Source organism: Suncus etruscus, chromosome X, assembly GCF_024139225.1.
Source record: "Suncus etruscus isolate mSunEtr1 chromosome X, mSunEtr1.pri.cur, whole genome shotgun sequence".
NCBI lineage: Eukaryota > Metazoa > Chordata > Mammalia > Eulipotyphla > Soricidae > Suncus > Suncus etruscus.
Window position 1 is genome coordinate 13093367 of NC_064868.1, and position 21900 is coordinate 13115266.

The window sequence follows — 21900 nt, forward strand, 5'->3', positions numbered from 1 at the left end:
AGCCAGTACATGGAGCACGGGACCATTCAGGTCAGAGAGGACATGGCCATCATTGTGGGCAGTGGGAAGCAAAGCTGCATGTATGCATTTGTTCATTTGGGCTTATACCTGGTTTTGTCAAGTTACTCCCGGCAGGCTCCCTATGGGATGCAAGAGATCAAACCTGGTTTGGCTGTATGCAACCACAGGACAATCTGAGCCGGAGCTAAGGAACTTTTCCCAAGCTCTGTTCAGGGGTCCAGAGGCAGCACTGCAATGTGGGCCCTGCACCTGCATCTGCTCTTTGACCCTTCCCCATATCTCTGTATGGAGAGCACCCATAAAAGCACTCTGGCCTTCCAAGAATCATTTGTGGTTACACTTTACTGCTCACTGAAGTGCCTTTTGTTTGGGGAGCTGGAGGCCATACCTGGCAGTACTCGGAGGGTCAGCCCTGGTAGTGAGGTTATTTATTTAGGGTTTGGGGCCACACCTAGTGGCGCTCTGGGGTTATTCCTGGCTCTGGGCTTAGAAATCACTCCTGGCAGGCTTAAGGGACTATATGGAATTCCAGGAATCAAATTCAGGTTCAAGAGCCTCCCCACTGTGCTATGGCTCTGGCCCAGACGTGGTAGTGTTCAGGGAAACATGTGGTGCCAGAGATTGAATGAGGTGCGAGCCCAAGAAAGGCAAGTGGCTTCCCCGCTGCCCTCTCTCCAGCCCCTTCTATATTCCTTAGAAGCTTCACTGAAGGCAGAAAGATGTAGCTTGTCAGGTGAACCCCTGTACACTAAGTGTGAGGCTGGGTCATTGTCCCCATTCCTTCAGTTTTGTGTACTCGCCCTAGATTGCTCAAACACCAACCAGTCTCCTCCCTACAGACTTCAGTGAACGGTGCCTGTGATGGTGAATGTTGAAAATAGATATGGCTGAAATCTACACAAACATAAAAATCAAAAGTTCGTAAATAGTAGAATTTACTGTGAATGACCAAATAATGACCCCCCCACTTTCAAATGTTCAAGCCTTTAGCCCCCAAGAGCTTAGAAAGTGATTGGAGGGTTTTTTTTTAAATAAACATGAACCTTTATAGTGGGGCACAGTCCTACCCAACTGATGTCCTTGTAGAGGAAATTTGGATGCAGACATTCGGGTGTGTGACCAGGAAAGATCATCTATGAAACCTACAGGGAGGGTACATGTCTCCATGGTGGTTTTGGACTTGTGAGTGCTGTTCGCACCTCCCATGCTGTATTTTGTACAGCAGCTTTTGCAAACTGAACCTGACATGCTTTCCTTATGGACTGGTTTCCCACGAGACTGGCATAGTTGTGTCTAGAGACAGGAACTGAGGTGTCAGGATGTTCGTCTCTTCTGATTAGATTCAAAAATATATTTAATTACTCCTAATGCCCATTGTTTTTGTTTTGGGGCCACACTCGGCGCATTCAGGGGTTACTCCTGGCTCTGCTCAGAAATTGTTCCTAGTAGGCTTGGGAGACCATATGCTGGGAATTGAACCGGGATCTGTCACACCCTGCCACTGTGCTATTGCTCTGGTCCCCCAATGCCCATTGTTGACCAGGGTAATGGGAGAGTGGTCTTTTGATAGACAAGTGCTTGATGTCTGTCAAGAAAGAATTCTATGCAGCTGTTAGGAAAAATGAAGTCATGAAATTTGCTTAAATATGGGAGGATATGAGTATTATGCTGAGTGAAATGAGTCAGAGATAAACATAGAATGGTCACACTCTATAAATGAGTATAAAAGATAGTATGGTATTAATATTCAGACAATAGAGAGTAGGGCCAGGAGGACCAATCCAAGGTAGAAAGCTTGCCAAAAATAGCAGTGAGTGCGGTTAGGGCAAAGAAAGGACCACTATGACAATAATAGTTGGGAGCTGATTACACTGGACAAGAACTGGTGTTGAACGGAGGTGAAGGGATATGCATGATACCCCTTCAGCAACAATACTGCAAACTACAATGTCTAAAAGGAAATGGAGGAGAGGGAGGGAGAAAAAGAAAGAGAAGGAATGAGAATGAGAGGGAGGGAGGGAGGGAGAAAAGAAAAATGTCTGCCACAGAGTTAGACAGGGGGCTGTGGGGAAGAGCAGGGGAGGAGGGAAACTGGGGACATTGTGGTGGGAAATGCATGCTGGTGAAGGGTGCTGGACATGGTATGACTGAAATTCAATCATGATCAACTTTAAATTTTGTATCTCATGGTGATTTGATTAAAGGATTTATTAAAAATGGTTTAACTGGCTAGTAAAGATCCCTAGAGCTAATACACGGAGGTAGTCCACTCTAACGGAAAGGCATGCAGATATTAAAAGAACAATTCATACAATAAGGTACACATGAGATTTTTACAAAGTCCTGGAGTAGCAGGTCAACAGTCAACAGGGGTGCATGCTTTGTGTGCTGGTGGTCAGGTTTGAGCCCCAGTACCATTTTCTCCCTTGGGCACCGCTAGGAGTAACCCCCAAGCATTGAGCCCACACTTACGTCCAAGAACCTGTTAAATGATTTGAACACACAGAAACCCAAATCTCAAGGGCCTGGATATGACTCAATAGTAGAGCACTTACATGTTTAAATGGAATTCAAACACAGCAAAAACAAAAATTATACCTTACACATATAATCTACACAAAAACACGAAAGAATATATGTCAGTTTTGTTTGGGAACCACACCCACACCGAGGGGTGCTCAAGATTCACTGCTAGCAATGTTCAAGGAACCATATTCTGTGCTGGGAATAATGGGATTAGCTCAGAGTTGGCTGTGTACAAGATAAGAGCCTTCCCCCTTTCTCTCTGGCCTATTCTATACTCATTTGAAAATGATACATTTTTATTTTGGTTTTAGGGTGATGACTTTGGGGGGATACTCTGAGCAATAAAATCTACAGCTCTAGAGGCTCAAGTGATAATACAGTGGGTAGGGCACTTACCCTACATGTGGCCAACCCAGGTTCGATCCCCTGCACCCAAAGAGTCCCCTGAGCCCCATCAGGAGTGATCTGATGCAGTCAGGAATAATCCCTAAGCACTGTCAGGCATGGCCCAAAAAAACCACAAATCATACCTCTAAAATTATAATATGGTGGCATTTTATTTAGCCAAATCTAAATATTAAAATGTCTGGCTTATGGAAAAAAATCACATGTTAGTAAATTAGGTTTTCAAAAGCTTAGCTTTGGAATGGGAAATTATTTCTGTTTCTCAAGGGGTTAGGGCAGAAAGAACTATAAATATAGGTGATTGTTTTTTTTTTAGTTAATACTACCAGCATGTTCTTTGGTGATCTTCCTCTCCCATTCAGAAATCTCTGTCCTTGTTAACCTGAGGCCCAGACACTGCTTTGCTTCTAAGAGTAGAGATGACCATCAGAGGCACCACATAGACTGAACCAGACTGAATCACAATTTGCTAAATCAGTATGTTTGTCTGTAGCAAGTTTTGAACCAAAAATACTCTTGAGAGCAAATCACTCTTCGTTTCCATTCACCTAGTAGGTGACCACATTAAAAATGTCTTCACTGGGGCCAGAACCATAGACACACAAAATAGGGTGTTGCCTTGTATGTATCCAATCTGGGTTCGATCCCTGGCTTCCCAGAGGGTCCCCCCAAGCCTGCCAGGAGTGATTTCTGAGTGCACTGCCAGGAGAAAATCCTAAGTACAACCAGGTGGTGTCCCAAAAATAAATAGTCTTCACTTACCCTCAAAAATGTGTCTGTAGTACCTCCGCCAAGGGCCATGAGCTTAGCTTCTAAATTTGAGGGATGGGGAGATTTGAGGCACAGACTTGAGGAGTGATTACTAGTTAGATCAGTTCTGCTGCTAGATATGATGAAAGTATGGATGAGGAGGAGCCCGAGTGATAGCACAGCAGGGAGGGTGTTTGCCTTGCACACTGCTGATCCAGGTTCAATCCCCAGCATCCCACATAGTCCACCAGAGTCCACCAGGAATGATCCCTGAATGCAGAGCCAGTAGTAATCCCTGAGCACCACCCATTGAGACTCAACCCCCCACACCAAAACAAATGAAGAAGCAAGTCAAATAGCCACAGTGGAAATGCATTAGACTTTAATCTCTAATATCTAACATTATTGCTTCAGGAAAATTCCTCCCCCACCCCAAGCCAAGAATACAATGCTAATTACATAAAAATATACACATACAAAAAGCAGTTCTCCATTTTCCCAAGAAAAAGCAACGCACGCAACCAGTAACTTCTAGAATCTTCAAGTGTTTTCATTAGAGTCTCAGTCATTTCATTCACCTAGCTGTCATTTTCATGTGTTTAAGTTAAACATTAGCCAACCGTTAGGGTTTCTGGAGGGAAGATGTCAATATTGAATACAGAACTTCTCCGCCAGGGGATGCGTCCCTTCTCCCACCCACTCACAAAGCAGCAAAACAGGTTAGTTTCATGTATGAGTAGCTGATCTGTTGCTGCAAGTGCGATCCCTCTTCTCTCCCCCAGCTCACGTGTGTGTGTGTGTGTGTGTGTGTGTGTGTGTGTGTTTGTGTGTGTGTGAGTTGGTTAGAACACATAGGGCAAACCTCTTGGACGATCAACAGCAAGAGGAACTGGGCTTGGGCTTTCGGTGCAGACTGACTGTGTCTGTCTGGATCAAGTGATCAGACCGATCCTCGGTAGCTAGCACTCTTCGGACAGCTTCCTCAAAGGCTGCTGTGACATTGGTGGCATCCTTGGCACTTGTTTCAAAGTAAGGGTAGTCGCCGTTGTCCCTGCACCAGGCCTGGGCTTCTTCAGCAGACACCTGCCGTTCACTTATGTCGACCTTGTTCCCCAGAATCACAAAAGGAAAGCTGTCGGGTTCTTTCACATCTGCGTAATATATGAACTCTTTCTTCCAGTTTTTCAGGTTCTGGAAGCTCTGCGAGTCATCAACACTGAAGGTCAGCAGGCAGCAATCTGAACCCCTGTAGAAGGGCGTCCGCAGGCTGCGGAAACGCTCCTGCCCAGCTGTGTCCCAGATCTGCAAGGTAACAAAGTGGCCATCCACCTCCAAATCTTTATTTAAGAACTCCACCCCTATGGTGTGGAAGAGCTGTGTATCAAATTTATTAGTTACGTATCTGTTCATAAGCGAGCTCTTCCCAACGCCACCGTCTCCGAGGAGAATAACTTTAAACAGTGAGGATTTTCCTGCCATGATGAATCCTCAAGATCAAGATTTTGGAACCCTGTAAAGTACAAATTAAAGAAAAGGATCATATTACATTCCTGTAGACCTATATGCAGGGCTTTCTGAGACAGGATGAGCATGCTTTGTACAGGAAAGAAAACCCATGGCCCAGGGCTAGAGTGATAGTACAGTGGGGAGGGCACTTGCCTTGCATTTAGCCAGCCTAAGTTGATCTAACCTATCCTAAATCCCATATGATCCCCCGGGCCTGCCAGGAGTAACTTCTGAGTGCAAAGCCAGGAGTATGCCCTGAGAACCCCCAGGTATGTCCCCAAAACCAAAAGAGAGAACAGTCGCATAACCTGATCCCTTCTGCACAGGGAGGGGCAAGGACCCAGACTCTCTATGCTCCACACAAACTCTCGCTCTGGCACTGGCCTCCTGAAGGTTTGTTTCCCCCCTCCTTCCATGGGCCTCAGCTGGAGCTGGTAGCACTCAAGTCAAGTGTCACCCCAAAGACCTTGCTCTTCTGAGTTATTCTTCTCAGCACACAACTGGCACCAACACTGCTTAGTAGAAATGCAATGGGACTCCAGGAGGTGAGCTTCCGGCACAGCCATGTACCGCCCCTGGCACTGTGGCAATGCTCAGAGGCCTTTTCTCCTGTGCCAGGCCTTGCTCGCTTCCAAAGCCACAGCCAAAACCGTCACCATAGGAGCAGGGAGCCAGGGAAGCAGAGGCAGCGGCCAAGCACCAAAGAAACCGTCTAGAGTCTCCAATAGGAAGGGGTGGTGGTTTCAAGTGGGTGAGGGCAATGCCAACCATAGCGCAACTCTCTCAAAACTGTGATCTTGCGGAGCCTATGCAGAGCCTATGCTGGCCCATGGTGGCTCTACCTCTTCAGGGTAACTATGCGGGCCAGACACAGTGCAGGAGGGCATGTGCCTCACAGGGGTCTGATGCTCAGCATCCTATATGGCCCGAGTAACAGTGACTCCTGAGGGCAGAGATCGGAGTAAACCTGGAGCTTTACCAGGTGTGGCCCCAAAACTAAAATAATTAAAATACAGAGAACGATGAGCCTGTGCCTCGCTTGGGCATTCCACATCGGGGTGAAGAAAGCCAAGAGGAAAGGCACGTGTCAGACCAACCCTCCAGGGGAAGCCTGAGCAAGCCGACAAGTAGCCCCTGGGGAGGGCAAGTTAATGGGCTGCTGACCCCTATGCCTACTATATCCACTGCTGCAGAGAGGCTTCCATCTTGGACTTCTGGTTAATGACTGTGGAAATCTCAAACATCCCCAGCACTTCTGAGCAGTGAGAACAATGTTAAGAACTCCTTTGTCAAGTAGCAATCCACGGCCAATCCTTTCTCTGAAAGGCCTCCTCCTGTTTTCATCCTAGTTATGTGAAACCAAAACATGCCTTTTCGTTTGCAACCACCTCAGGACTAAATGATCAGGTATATTAAATATGTGCACAGAAGAAACCTGTCAAATACAATTAAGAGAACTGTCTGCAACAGTCAAATATCCTCTGGCAGCCGCCAATTGTTGTGTATGTAAATATTTTGGGGGATTACTATGTTGCTCACCCTAAACTGATTAGGTGATTGTGCCCTACCCTAGGGTGTGACCTGGCATTCTGCCCCCACCCTAGGGTAGGACCTGATTCTGCTTTCACCATTGGTTGGTATCTGATCCCACCATTGGGTGGGACCTGATTCTGGAGTATAAAAACAGGAGTCTGTGGAAGGCCGGGAGCTTTTGGCTGGCTGGAACTGAATCTGAGTCTTTGGACTTCAGTTTTGTCCATCCGAATAAAGCAAATATTTCCATGAGCCTGATTGTCTGCGAGCTGTTTATCCGCCGTTTCACCTCAGAACCGTGGGCTAGACAGGGTGGCAGATGAGTGCTCCAAGCTGGAAGAAAAGGGCCTCATTCTCCATCCCTCCATCAGTCAACCTCTTCAGGGGCTCTCCTGCTACAGCCAATCATGAGTAGTTTCGGGTGAGGAACTGAATTTTCACTTTCATCCTACTTGAATCAAGAGCCAACAGCTATATGCTTACTAACTTTAACATGTGCCAATGAATGCTGAATACTACAGATGTCTCTGGAAGGGAAGGTCATCAACATATGAACAGGAATGATGATGAATTTACAAAATCATCTTCTTTACTGCAACACACATTGCTTGACTATCTCCTGGAGATGGAAAAGTGGCCATGACTTATGACCCTCTTCTGGCAATTATGTGCAACAACTTGTCCCAAATCTTACAGGCTCCTTTTAATTACAACTAACTATCTCAACCCAGATGATCACGTATACACATTTACCAATTAAGTCTTAGAAATTCTCTGCTTGGGATTCATCGCTTTACTTCTTTATTACCTCTTTATAGTGTCAGGGATCAAACCAGGCCTCACATATCTGAGGCAGCCATGCTATCTCCCCAGCTTGTGACCCTGAATTTTGTCAAGGAAGTATTTTTTTTAAATTCTGAGATTTCCTAGTTTGTACCATTTTTCTGACTGAACAAATCTGTGGCAAGCTAGACTCACAGGCTAGGAAACACAGCCATGTTCTACATGCAGTGTCTACATTTTAAAGCCACCTGGGGATCTTATTTGAGCACACTGGCATTTGTGATAAGAGTTAATACGTGCACAGACCTCTTTGACTCTACTGTAGTTGTGCATAAGGCTGCATAGCCATCCAGATAATTTGATCAACCCTCTATGTCTTGCTGACATCTGCCAAAAGCTAATTTATAGGATCTATACATTAACATACCATCAGTTTACAGGATTTATAGTTTCCCTTTCTCAAAAATGATGAAGAACCTTTGTGAAGGATTCTTAGCTGAAGCTGAATATTTTCCAATTTTACCTTAAAAAGTCAAGTGAGGTTCCTTCTGCTCCACAGTGCCCAACGAGTGCCCACAGGCAATAATCCTCATCCAAGGTTAAAGGACAGATTCAGCAATTTGGTGAAATCCTCTGGCAGAATCTAGACAGAGAAAAGCAGATGCTAGAGCCCACTATCCTTCCCTTAACGTTCAGTTCACTATCTTTCTCTGCAAAGAGAAAATCAAATACTCACCTCAGCAAGACACTCACACACTTCTAACTTGAAAAGGCCAGAATGAAAATAGAAAAGGGACGAGTTGTAGTAGGTACTATATTTGCCCTTTAAAAGACAAAGCACATGTGGAAGCTTCCATGGACTTCCACAGGCTGCTTGCCAATGTTTTCTCCACTGACCCACCCTTCTCGGAGACTCATGCTCCACAATCAAATGATATGAAGACCAAAGTGATGAAACTTGCCCCAGTCTTGAAAAGCTGCCTACATTCAGAATGCCTGAGAACAGTGTCCATCAGCCAGTTTCCACCTGTCTAGTAGCACACAGGCCTGCAGTGAGGACCAAGACAGGAGACCAGTGGGTTCCAACTCATCTACATGTGTGCAGCAGCAGTGGAAGACGACAGTCCTAGAGACATCCCATGAACAGTAGGAGTAAAAAGGCCATACAAGGGACAGGGGAGGACTTTGTGGCTTCAGAGCTCTGGGTGGTGGGAGTGCAGTCTCAGGGACATCAAGGTGTTGGTTGGCAAGCAAGGCCAAGCAGTGAGAACTTACCTGTTGGGAGGAGCCCCTGAGACCTCAGGGTAGGAATCAGCAGAGCACCAAGTTCATTCTCGGAGCCAGGGAAGCCTCTGGAAATGAGCAGACATGGTGTCAGGAAACTGCAGGCCCACAACCCTGCTTCCATTCCAGCGCCCTCTCCCACCAGATGGAGCAGAAGTGTGATTGATGCAATGCGCAGCCCGCCAAGGGAGCCGCAGCCTCCACAGAGATTCAGGTGGCAGCCCTCAGCCAAAAGTAATGGGCACATACCCTTTCCCTCTGGACTACAGCAACAGGCAAACGCCCCTTCATCTGTGGTCTACAGCACCAGGTGCACACACCTTCCCACTTGCTGAAAAAGCACAGGCATTTCTGGAGCCTTCTATATACAGCACCCTGGAATTTGCACAATGGGGGTGGGGGGGTCCCAGAATTCTGATGTTTGCTGTGAAGAATCAGCAGCAGCAGCAGCAGCAGGGAGAGCCCTCTACTGCATTCCTTGGCTCAGAAGCCTCCTTCCCCTCGCACCCCCAGGACACTGACTTAGGAGGCGGAGAGAGCAGTGACTATCGACTAATACTCAACTCTAAGCTGGCTTACAGCCACCTGGACCTTCCCTGAGGGTGGTTCTGTAGCAACAGCAGGTAGAGTGAAATGAGCCCTTACAACGGTGAAGGCTTTCAGTGGCTTGGTTCATGAGGCCAGAGCAGTAATACAGCGGGGAGGGCACTTGCCTTGCATGCAGAGGACACAGGCTCACTCCCCAATCCTATACAGAGTCCCCCAACTCCTGCCAGGAGGGATCCCTGAATTCAGAGCCAAGTGTAAGGTCTGAGCACTGCCAGGTGTGGCCCCAAATTCCTGGACATGGAGTGTAAAGCACATTTAAGTGTGCCTGGATTTTATAAGCATTTCAAAACATGTTTTGTTCAAACCATGTTTCAAATAAAACAGAAACCAAAGGCTATCAGAATTCAGAGGCCCTGTGCTCTTTGTACTGGTGGGAGAATAGTTTCTCCATGAGCACTAGACCGAGTGCCTGCTGATGTCACACTCAGACCCCTTCTGGTGGAGCAGTCATTGGGGGAGGTGACCATCTGCAACCAACGAATGTGGCAAATTCTGTAAATGAGTGTGGCTAACTTCATGATTATTCTACAAAGCATCAAACAGAACCCAGCCAATGGGGAGTTTTAGAGCTGCCCAATTCTTTTTTTTTTTTTGGTTTTTGGGCCACACCCGGCAGTGCTCAGGGGTTACTCCTGGCTGTCTGCTCAGAAATATCTCCTGGCAGGCACGGGGGACCATATGGGACACCGGGATTCGAACCAACCACCTTTGGTCCTGGATTGGCTGCTTGTAAGGCAAACACCGCTGTGCTATCTCTCCGGGCCCCGAGCTGCCCAATTCTTATACTTAGGAATACACAAGTTTACCGATCTACATGGCAGTCAAAACTAGGCCAGAACAGGGAACCTCAAAAAGCTGAGCACAAGTTTTAGATGTGGAGGACCTGGGTCTAGCCCTGGCACTACATGGCCCTCTGAGCCCCTCCTGAAGCAACCCTACAGTAAAGAACTGAGAGTAACCCCTAGTATGGCCAAGTGTGCCCCCAAAACAAACAAAAAGATTCTAAAATCAGATTTATACAGAGCTACAAATGATCTCCACGTCCCTCTTGCATGTGTTTCCAACAAAGCCCCTTACCCAGTTAAGATCAATCAGTACCTGAGAGTTATAGCAAGGCATATGGTGAATGCTACCCAGATGGGGAAGTCAGCCAGGCAGGTCACTGGCAAGAATGAAAATGAACCCTGTTTTCAGCGGGCACTTAAAAACTAAATGCCAGGAGGCATTACAGACCCACTGAATTTTTCCCAGCACTCTTTCCTGCTGTGCACTTGATCACATGCTTTGAACCTTTTCCTCTGACCTTCCCCAACCCCTTGCTGCTCCTTACACTGTAAAAATGACCATATGGAGGCTGGAGAGATAGCATGGAGGTAGGGCATTTGCCTTGCATGCAGAAGCACGGTGGTTCTGGTCCCGACATCCCATATGGTCCCCCGCGCGTGCCAGGAGTGATTTCTGATCATGGAGCCAGGAGTGACCCAAAAAAACAAAGACAAAAACAAAAAAAGACCATTTGGGAGTCAGAGCCATTCATGAAGAATAGAAATGGGGATATGAACCAAAGATGAACATTTGGGGGACTGGGGAAGATCAAGTAGTATGGCACCTGCTCTGCATGTGTGAGGCCCTATGTGTAATCTCCAGCACTATCAGAAGTGGCCCTAGACCCCCAACCACTGCTGGGTGTGGCCCCCAGCCTAATTTGTAAAATCTAAGTCAAATAAAACTTGAAAGATAAAATTGGTTGCACTATTCCTGAATCTTACAGCACCTATTCTTACCAGTGAACAGCATTTGTTTCCTCTTTGGATTGGACAGGATTTTGTGCGTGACCATCGGTGAGGAAGGCAGACTTGCTTTGGCCTGTACCAATTCTATCCTTACCCTCAACACTACACCCCTATATCTCCCGCCTATCCCAGACAGACACTTAAGAGCTCGGCTCAGCTATGAAAACCCAACTCACAGAAGCCCTGTGCCAAGGGCCTTATGCAAGAAGCTTCCAGAGCCACCCAAAGAAATCCCATCTTTCTTTCAGCCCTGGGCACTCAAAATCATTGTCACTACTGATACAAGGTCGATACTAACTTGAGAAAAAAGTAACTGACTTCCTGGCTTAGTCTTTTTTTTTTTTTTGGTTTTGGGGCCACACCCGTTTGATGCTCAGGGGTTACTCCTGGCTATGCGCTCAGAAATCGCCCCTGACTTGGGGGGACCATATGGGACACCAGGGGATCGAGTCGCGGTCTGTCCTACGCGAGCACTTGCAAGGCAGACACCTTACCTCTAGCGCCACCATCCCGGCCCCCTGGCTTAGTCTTGATACGTTGTTATTTTTTGCTGAGTACTTATGATATTAAACAATTCTTTGTTTCTCTCTGGGCCAGTTCTCCCCCGTTTTCCAGCTGTATTAAAGCGTATTGGAATGAATCCCAAAAAATGGTACTTGCTTCCCAGTCTAATGAGCAAACTCCTCAGGAAGAAGTACTGTAGAATACAACAGGGATCCTGCATACTTCTCTCTAGAAAGCTGTCAAAGGGAGAGGAGAGGGAGCCCTGAACTGCTCTTCTTAAAATTCAAACTTGGAAACACACGCTGACACCTTGACTGGATCTCACTGCCAAAACTCGAACTGAAATTCATCGCACCCCAAGTTTAAATTTAGAAACTTTTTTCTCAAAAAAAAATCACATGTTCCTTTTGCATTTTCCCTGGATTGTCTTGAAGACAAACAAACCACTTATTTCACTGAATTTTGTTTCATGTCAGACCTGGAGAAAGAGTCTCAAAAAGCAGAGATCATTCCAAAATGATTTTCCTTTTTGCTGGAGCTCCTTGTCTCGATTTAAATGTCTCACTCGACTAACAAAGTTCCTGTTTCTAGTTTTCCCAGCTGTCTTGTAGAAGGTGTCTGAGCAAGCAGCAGAACTGAAGTCTAAAGGGTGCTAATCTCTACAGCAAAATGATAACCCCCCCCAAAAATTACTATGGCAACAGATCACTTGGAAGACAAACTTTTCAAATGAAATAAATCATACAGTTAACATTCCCTCCCACAGGAAGCTATACTGAGAAAATGAATGGAATCAAAGCACCTGAGCACAGAAGCAGGGCATTAGTCCTAGAAAGGTTTGTCCAGTATTCCTGTTGAAAGATGAGTTAACGAAGTGAACCTGAAGTGAGGCTCAAGACACAGTACAGAAGGTAGTGTGCTTGTCTGCACACAGCCATCCTGGGTTCAATTCCTGACACCCAACAGGGTTCTCCGAATCCTGTCAGGAGGAATCCCCAAGTGCTGACCCAGGAAGAGGCCCTGAGCACTGCTGGGTTTGGTTCAAAGACAAAACAAAATATTATATACACATATACACAAAAACAATTTTGCTTAAAACAAGGCACTTCTGTTGTCAGACACAGAAGACTAACAGTGGTGCAAGGCCAGGAACAAAGAAAAGGAGAAGGCCCACGTTCTTGGGCTCTTCTGTCTGATAAATATGGTAGCTACAAGTCACACAGGGTTTTTGAGCACGTGCGGTGTGATTGGTTTAATCAAGAACTGGATTTCTCGTTCTGTTTTAATTAGCTTGTATTTAAATTGCAACATGAGCACTGTATTGCTTATAGAGGACCACGGGCATAGATAGAGGGACCTACCTGGGGGCCGACAAAGGAGCAGCAGGGAGACCCTATGTGAAATAAGGTGGCCTGTACTGGCCAGGGAAATGTGTGCTCAAAGCTGGCTCTGGAAAGAGTAAAAACACAGTCACCTGATTCCAGACCCATGAAATGATCAAGACGTAGTTGGTAAGTTTGTGCAGCAGAAACATTTCCTACTGTCAGGGCCGGGCGGTGGCGCTAGAGGTAAGGTGTCTGCCTTGCCAGCGCTGGCCTAGGATGGACCGTGGTTCGATCCCCTGGCGTCCCATATGGTCCCCCAAGCCAGGAGCGACTTCTGAGCGCATAGCCAGGAGTAACCCCTGAGAGTTACTGGCTGTGGCCCAAAAACCAAAAAAAAAAAAAATTCCTACTGTCACTCAAAGCCGAGACTTGACTGGTGCTGCAATGACTAGAAACTATGCCAGTTTGGGGAACTGTCAGCCCTGCGAGGCTAATATTTTGGTTTGGTTTCTGGAGATCTGCAGAAGGGACAGGCACACACTTACCTGTAATGGGTACTAAAATGTCTGGCAAATTAAAAATAATGGAGCATGGCTCTCCTATTTTTTTGGTTTGAGCCCACACCTGACTGGAGCAGGGCTCACTCCAGCCTCTGTGCACAGAGATCAGTCCTAGTGGTGCTTGGGGAAGTATATGGGACTCCGGGAATCCAACCAGGTTGGTTGTGTGCAAGGCAAATACCCTCAGTTTGTTGTGCTCTCTGGCCCAAAGCAAGGCTAATTCTAAGGTTGGGGTTTGTGAAACGAGGAGAAATTAATAAAGGTCACAAGATAGGAATGTTGGGAAATACACTGGATATTTCAGAAGAAAAATTAAGTAGAAAAAATGAATATGACCATATATACTGGAAATAATATATTAAAACAGCAATACATGATCTGTTCTAACCAAACAGAACAGGAACACTGGTTCTGAACCCTCACTTTAAATTAGAAGAAACTGAGTGCCAGGTCCAGAACAACAGTCCCAAGGTTGCAGGGCTTGCCCTGCAGGAGGCAAACCACAGTTCAATCCCGGATAGTCCCCAGAGATAACAGGGGGTATCCCTGAGCAAAGATCTAGGAGTGATTCCATGAACAAAGAGTCAGGTCAGGAGAGTGATCCCCTGAGCACAGAGCCAGGAGTGGCGGGGGGGGGGGGGGGGGAGAAAAGAAAAGAAAAATCCTTAGGTGTCTCATATCTGCAAGCAGATAAAGGTGTGGAGAATTCCACAGAAAGGCATAGAGTTGGTAAGTGCTGGAGGCCTGCAGCCAGGGCACTGAAGTATGGTAGAGCTGAGGCAGCCTTCCCTGGAGATCACTCTGTAGCCAGCTCCAAGTCTGGTGGCCACTTGCAGAAAAAAGTACAAAGGAAGGTATGTAAAGGCATCACAGGCACATAAAGGTTACCTGAGCCCCTATCTCCACTGATTATGTCCCTGTTTCTCCACACCAAGGTATCAAAGCGGACTTGATTTACTAAAAAAAAAAAAAAGATTTCCAGGGGCTGGAAAGATAGTGCTACAGTTAAAGAACTTGCTTTATCTACAGCTGAACCTGGTTCAACCCCCAGGACCCCTTAGGATCCCCTGAGCCCTGCCAGGTTTGGTCCCTAAGTGCAGAGCCAGAACTAAGCCCTGAGCACTGCAAAAAAAGAAGTTCTAGCCTAGACCAAGCCCACCAGCAGTGACCATCTCTACCTTTGGCCGAAGAGCACTATTGCAGCTCACTCTACCACCTACCCGCAGAGGTCTCCAGAGACCCCCAGGGTCTATCTGTGGGGGGCAGCCCAGCCTGCAGCTCAGTGCCTCAAGGTACTCTAAAGGACATCCAAAGAAAACCACTTCTCTGAGAACCTCGAAGACTCCATTTGCTAGAAGAAAGTGAAAAGGGCTGGAGAGCACTCCAGGCTCCACCTCTAGTCAAAAAAGCCCCCTGAGAGGAAACCCCCCAGTCCAAACCCCAAGCTGGGAGTAGCCCCAAACAGGATCTAGTTGGCCAGTGTCCCTGTGGAGACAATCGGGAAGTTAGTTCCCACTCACACAGCCACCAGCCCCCACACACAGGACAGCAAAGTCCCAAGAGTCTCCAGCAATGAGGACAGCAGGAAGAAATGGAGGCACTGGGGAGAGGGGGGCCTTGAAGCATCATGCCTCAAGCGAGCGGGGAGGCAGGCAGGGCAGGACATAGTCATCTCAATTCTTCTATTGGGGGAAGCTCCCTGAAAATGCTCTCTACTTCAGGACTGGTCCATGGGAGGAGGAGGACTCAATGGTAGGGTGGAGAGAGGTCAGTGAGCGCAAAGAATAGAGCACTATGACAATAAGAGTTGAGAATGATCCCTCTGGACAAGTGGGTGTTGAAAGATATAGCCATGTTACCCCTTTAGGAACAATAGTGAAGGCAAAAGTGTCTAAAAGAGTGGGGCTGGAACAATAGGACAGCAAGTAGGGCGCTTGTAGTGCATGAGGTTGATCCAAGTTCAATCCCCAGCATCCCATATAGTCCCCTGAGCCTGCCAGGAGTGATTCCTGAGCACAGAGCCAGGAAGAAATAAGCCCTAAGCAACACTAGCTAGGTACGAGCCAAAAACAAACAAAAAATAAAATAAACTGGAAAAAGAGAGAGAAAAAGAAAGAAAATGGGGGTGGGAATTGGGGACTCCAGTGGCAGGAAACGAGCCCTGGTGAAGCAATGGCTGTTGGAATATTCTCGGAACCCTAACCCTCAACAACTCTGTCACTGCATCTCATGGGGATTCCATTTAAGTTGGCTTCCTACTTCAACATCCAGGAAGCTGCTCCGGCCTGGGGTTCCACATTTTCCCTTCCCCCACGTACTCTTCAACAAAGGCGGTTCCCATTTTTACCAAGATCTTAAGTCACAGTTCAGGGTCGCACAAGAACTCAAATCTCTTTTATAATGTCCATTTGCACCCTGAGAGCAGCAAACCCCAAGCTGACTGCCCCCTTCTCAGTTACCCACAGAGAAAAAAAGTCCAATCCTCCCGCTCCCCCAAACACCAGTTTCTATGGACCAGAGACACAGGATAGCAGGGAGGGCTCTTGCCATGCACACAGCCAATCCAGGTCTGATCCCCATCATCCCACAATGTCCCCAAGTACCACCAAGAGTGATTCCTGAGTGCGGAACCAGAAATAGCCCCTGAGCAAAAATTAAAAAAGAGGGGCTGGAGAGATAGCACAGCTGTGTTTGCCTTCCAAGCAGCCGACCAGGGACATAAGGTGGTTGGTTCGAATCCCGGAGTCCTTGTGCCTGCCAGGAGCTGTTTCTGAGCAGATAGCCAGGAGTAACCCCTGAGCACTGCCGGGTGTGGCCCCGGCATACAAGAAACATACAAGAAAGAAAGAACAGGGGCCAAGAAGGTGGCGCTAGAGGTAAGGTGTCTGCCTTGCAAGCGCTAGCATAAGACGTACCGCGGTTCCATCCCCGGGATCCCATATGGTTCCCCCCAAGCCAGGGGCGATTTCTGAGCGCATAGCCAGGAGTAACCCCTGAGCATCAAATGGGTGTGGCCCAAAAAACAAAAAACAAGAAAGAACAAAAGAAGGAAGGAAGAGAGAAAGAGAGAGAGAGAGAGAAAGAAAGAAAGAAAGAAAGAAAGAAAGAAAGAAAGAAAGAAAGAAAGAAAGAAAGAAAGAAAGAAAGAAAGAAAGAAAGAAAGAAAGAAAGAAAGAAAGAAAGAAAGAAAGAAAGAAAGAAAGAAAGAAAGAAAGAAAGAAAGAAAGAAACAAAAAGAGCCCCAGCCACTGTGTACCAAGTACCTCCTCTGCTAGGGCAAGGAGCCCCTTGAAATCACCTTTAAGTCACACCCTTGAGCCTATCTGACAAGTATGAAACCTTCTCCCCTCTGATTCATGGAGCAGCTGAGATCCATCATCATCTTCATAGCCACAAAATGACAGCAAAGGGCCAGGAAACTTGTCCCAGCAAATGACTATGAACTGTCAGCTACAGAGAGCAGCAGCAGGTACAAAGGGAAGAGAGGGGAGAGATAGCCAGCTTCCATGGTGGGTCTGAGGCAGCCAGGCCTTGCAAAAAGCCAAGAGAGCCCCCACCCCTGCTTCGTGAATCTGAGAACAGTCATACTGAAAGTCTGCTCCCACCCCAACCCCCCCCCCCGAAGTTAGCATCTCCCAGCTACAGGACGTTCTCAGTGCATAGGATAAATTGCCATAAGCAGACAGGGAGGAGGGGGTGGAAACTCCAACCCCACGCACATCCCCACAGGCCAGAGACTGTAATTGGAAACACCTTTCTGAGCAAGCACTTTAGGTGCCCAAACTGCCTGTGGCTGTGCCCGAGGGAAATCCACAGGGCCAGGGCATTCCTGAGGCGGGCAAGGGAGCACTGCTTGGAGGGCACCTGCAGATCAGATCTGAGCTCCAGGGAGACCCCCCCCCCCACCTGACACAGGAAGCCCCAGTGACCTCAGCTCTGTGGGACTGTGCAGGTTTGCAAACTAACCAGGGAGGCTGCTGCTTGCTCCCTGAGCACTGGGGTTCACATTTCACTCAGGAACACCGGCTTTCACTCCAGAGACCATGCACGGGTGCGCCCAAACGATTCAGGCTCAGGTACAGCCGCCGTCTGGTCTGGCAAGCCGCCAGTGTGAAACTGCAGACTTTTGCAAACTTGTTAAATCATTAAAACAGTCCTCTTGCTGGCTGGCCCAAGTCCTGAAAGTAGAGGCCACTGCCTGAAAGGCTTTGTCTTGGACTCTTCTAGCCCCTGCCATTCTGGGGAGAAACGCCCACCCCACAGCCAAGGCCTGGCAAGCAAGCTGGAAAGAGGCACAGCTCGGCTGATCTTCATGCTTGGCCATTTCTCCATCATCCCCTCGGCCTCCAACCAGAGCGCACTAGGCGAAGGCGCCAGGCCAGGCCGGTATTCTGTGCTCAGGCGCCCAGCAATGAAAGAAGCAGGGTTCAGGGGTGCATTGCCAAAAGCCCACTCACCTACTTCCCACAGTATACCCTAGCAGAGTCTACGCTGGTTGAACTGTCCAACTTTCACTGACTTTGAACAGTTCTCTCAGTCTCTCTCTTCAACATAAAAACGTTAAAAAATGCTTCCATCCACCAGTCTAAAAGGAACAAAAAGGCAAGGAAGAATCCAAAGCACAATTTCACCGCACATCCATCAGGATTCATCTTGGGCAACAGATTTTGCCGTGTTAGTGCAGGCACCCAGGCACCCCCAGACAAGCAAGGGCCTGCCCAGGCTCTCCAACCAGCACAAGATGGCCAGGCCTCCTTCCTCCTACACATCGGAGTCCCGAAGGTCTTTCGCCTAAGGTACCCCAACCTTGCATCACAGCTTTCCAAACCCCCTCAGGCATGTAATGAGTTTCCTTACAAAAAAAACTCTTAATAAAGGCTGTCCAGTATTGACCTCCTTAGTCATAAGCCCAATTCTCTTGCCCATGATTTTGACTAACTACTACTTATCTAGTTTTCATATGAGACGCATTTCTCTCTTCTCTTTCACTCCCTCACACAGAAAACACACACACACACACACACACACATTCTTTTTTTTTTTTTTTGGTTTTTGGGCCACACCTGGCGGTGCTCAGGGGTTACTCCTGGCTGTCTGCTCAGAAATAGCTCCTGGCAGGCACGGGGGACCCTATGGGACACCGGGATTCGAACCGACCACCTTTGGTCCTGGATCGGCTGCTTGCAAGGCAAACGCCGCACACACACACATTCTATTAGGCTATTTATTTCCTTTGGCTGCTAAACCAGCAAATTACCTGGGGCAGAACTCTGGGAAGCCAATAATCTGATGTCATATCTCCTGGAAATTATTAAGTACGACCGTCCCATTTTTTTTGTTCCATTTTTATAAAGAAAGAAATGTGGCGACCTCCTTAAATCAGAAAAATAAGCATATAGGGGATAGCCTCGTCTTGGCCAGAGAAAAGACAGGCTGGAAAATGCCAAAAAGATGATGCAGAAGGCTTTTAAGAAATCAATCTTTCTTGATACTAATGCTGAAGTGTGCGCGCATGACTCTCTCCTACCAAGGCTTCATTTAAGGCAGAATTGTGCTCTTAACAATAGTGGCTTCTGGAATGGACTCCTACGTGGTTGGTCCATCCTGAAAGCTATCAAGAACACCTCGGGTTTTCCCCATTTCACTTAAGCCCAAGCCCAGTAAACACCACCAGCCCGGCACCTGGTCCCTGACCCTAACTGGCCCAGGCAATAAATCTGGCTGAGGCCCAAGTCAGAAACTGACTGTGATTGGATCCTAACCTCAGGGACCCTGACCCAACCTTTCAAGGCCTTTCACCAGGCACCAGCACCTTTGAATTGGCGCCAGGCAGGCGGCTGAGAGAACCTGGACAAAAGAGCAATGCAGACTCGGGGCGCCCTCCCCAATGGCCACTCTCTCCATGCTCTCCCAAGTTTATTTTCCATGTTTGCTTGCCTTCAAGTGAAAATGTCACTCAGTCACTTTTCATATCAACCACTAGGTCTCTCAGTCATGAGAAAAAAATCTCTTCAAGCTCTCCATTTTTTTTCCTTTTACTGCCTTTTATTTTAGGCACTGACTGGCACCACAGATAAGGGAAGTGTGGCATGCAAACAAAGTTCCTTTCTTAAAGGATGAGGAGGGCTCCTCCAGAGAAGGACTCTGCATTTGAAGAATTAGCAGAACTCTGAAATATGAGCTCTGGCTGCTTGAAATAAATTAAAGCAGGTTTCCCAGCCCAGCACAGTGATCTTTTAGGCCAGACAACTCTTTTGTTGCATGGGGGCCGGCCTGTGCATTTTAGGGTGTTGAGCAAGAGCTCTGCCCTTTAGCCCCAATACACAGCAACAGCACCCCCCAAAAAGGTACATGCTCCAAATGGCCTGCAGATACTGAGAATGCCCCTATATGAGTCTGAGAATCACACTCAAAAGTTTGGGGGCTGAAGACATAGTACTGGTTGGGTACTGGTCTCAAACATGGCAGCCTTGAACTCCCATACTCAGGAGTAAGTCCTGAGCCACTGTGGAACCAAACCCAAGCCAACCTCCCTTCCCATCCCCAAAACTGCAGAATTCTGCTTTGAATCCCTTCTCTGCCCATGTGACTAGAGGAAGTCATCTACCTCTAGGTCTGAAAGCAAAGCTAATGGTGCAGAAGCACCAAATTTAGAATGAAGAAAGGATGTAGAGAAGTTACAGAAGCTAAAATCAACTTGGGATAACCAAAGAAACTTACAGGGTCCACAGATGGGCAGCTGTGATGAAAGAAGCAGCAGAGTGAGATAGAAGGAAACAAAAAAGAGGAGAGGGAGGAGCAGCAAAGAGGAACCAGAACTCCACAAATTTCCCCTCATCTCCGAAAGCCAGAGCTGGTCTCCTCTAACCTCACAAAAGATCAACCCCCAAACATCCCCAACCACAAAGCTCTTTCGTGGGAGAGGAAATTTCCTACACTGTCTAGACCAAACGCCAGACGGCCGCATCCCACTGTCTTAGATTTGGGCATTTGAAACATCCAGAGTTCCAGCCAGCAGGAACACCTTCGACAGAAACTCCTCGAAGTAAATCAAGAGCCAGCTTCTTAAAAATGCCTGATTTAATTGACTCGGGGTTCCCTTCACCTTGAGCCTTTGAATCAGTTCAACCGTCTTGGGAAACTTCCAGGTAAAGTGGGTTTCCCGCTCCTCCCATGACCCTGGCTGGAGCCAGACACGGAAAGCAAAAGACGCTTTCAAAAAGAAAAATCGACTCCCGTCTGTTGACTTTATTAGGTGCGGAAACCCTATTAAAAACATTTAAAAGCCCGATCACATGACAATGTGGAAACTAGCAGAAAAGTCACCCTCGACAGGCTCGTGGTCACGGGATGTGTCGTCACTTACGAAAGAAAACAAAAGTCTTTAAGAAAGCAAGCGAGACCTCCGCCACTTAGATACGGGGCCGAGCGAGGGTCTGGCCTTCGGACGGGGGGGAGAGGGAAACCGGAGCGGCCCCGGGCTTCGTCTTCCCAAGCTCTCCCCTCAGTGCTCACTGAACCGCGAGCCAAAGTCAAAGACGAGGTGGCCCGGCTGGCGATCGCTCTTGGCCTCTGCCTTCCCAGGCCTTCTGGGGGCCTGGAGAAGGGGGATCGCCGGGCCCCCGCCAGACTGGGATGCGTATGGGTGGATGGGTGGGTGACTGCGTGGGTGTCCCCGGGATGCGCTCACATCTCTCCGGGGTACCGGGGCTGTGAGTCCCCGCGGATCCCGTCTTTCCTCCTGCGTCAGTCCAGCGCAGGCATCGGCCCCCCAGCCCCCCCGTTCCCAGGGACGTGCCGCGCGCTTCCCGCCCGGGCTGCCCGAAGCCCAAGCCGCTCGGACCCCGAGCCGGGCCGGGCGCACCCCCGCCCCCGTCCCGAGGGGAGTCCGCGCCACGCTCACCGTGCCGCCACACGGGGAACGACGGCCGGGAGGTGCGGGCCGGCCCGTCCCGGAGCGGTGAGGAAAGAGAGTGGGTCCGGGGCGCCGCGAGCAGGAGGCAGTGATGGCGGCGCGGCCCGGGTCCCAGGCCAGTGGCTCCCGTCCAGCGGCGACGGAAGAACATGGCGGCGCGGCGGGGCGGGGCCAGGAGGAGGGGCGGGCCCGGGGCGGGGCCAGGACCGCGCAGGGGCGGGATAGGGCGGAGCCGGGATGATAAGCCTGGGGGACTGGCTACTGATTGGTGGATTGTAAAGAGGCGGAGCCTGGGAGGCGGGGCCCGCGGGGCTGGCCCTGGGAGGTGGTGCTTGCATGGCGGGCGCCCAAGTCTTGGGGCTGCCCTCCACTCCTCTCTGCCAGCT

General features: G+C 48.5%; 1 protein-coding gene across 1 annotated transcript; it reads right to left on the bottom strand.

Annotated features, from left to right (window-relative positions):
- Nucleotides 1-4062: 4062 nt before the first annotated feature.
- Nucleotides 4063-21670, bottom strand: RAB9A (RAB9A, member RAS oncogene family). The gene is made up of 4 exons (XM_049767105.1): nt 21503-21670; nt 8800-8876; nt 8048-8167; nt 4063-5212 (listed from the first exon to the last, which is right to left on the bottom strand). The coding sequence occupies exon 4, from the start codon at nt 5179-5181 to the stop codon at nt 4576-4578; it is 606 nt and encodes a 201-aa protein (XP_049623062.1). The 5' UTR covers nt 5182-5212; nt 8048-8167; nt 8800-8876; nt 21503-21670; the 3' UTR covers nt 4063-4575.
- Nucleotides 21671-21900: the final 230 nt, after the last annotated feature.

Excerpts from the sequence above, each read along its gene's own strand:
- RAB9A (XM_049767105.1), bottom strand. The coding sequence starts at position 5,181 with ATGGCAGGAAAATCCTCACTGTTTAAAGTTATTCTCCTCGGAGACGGT.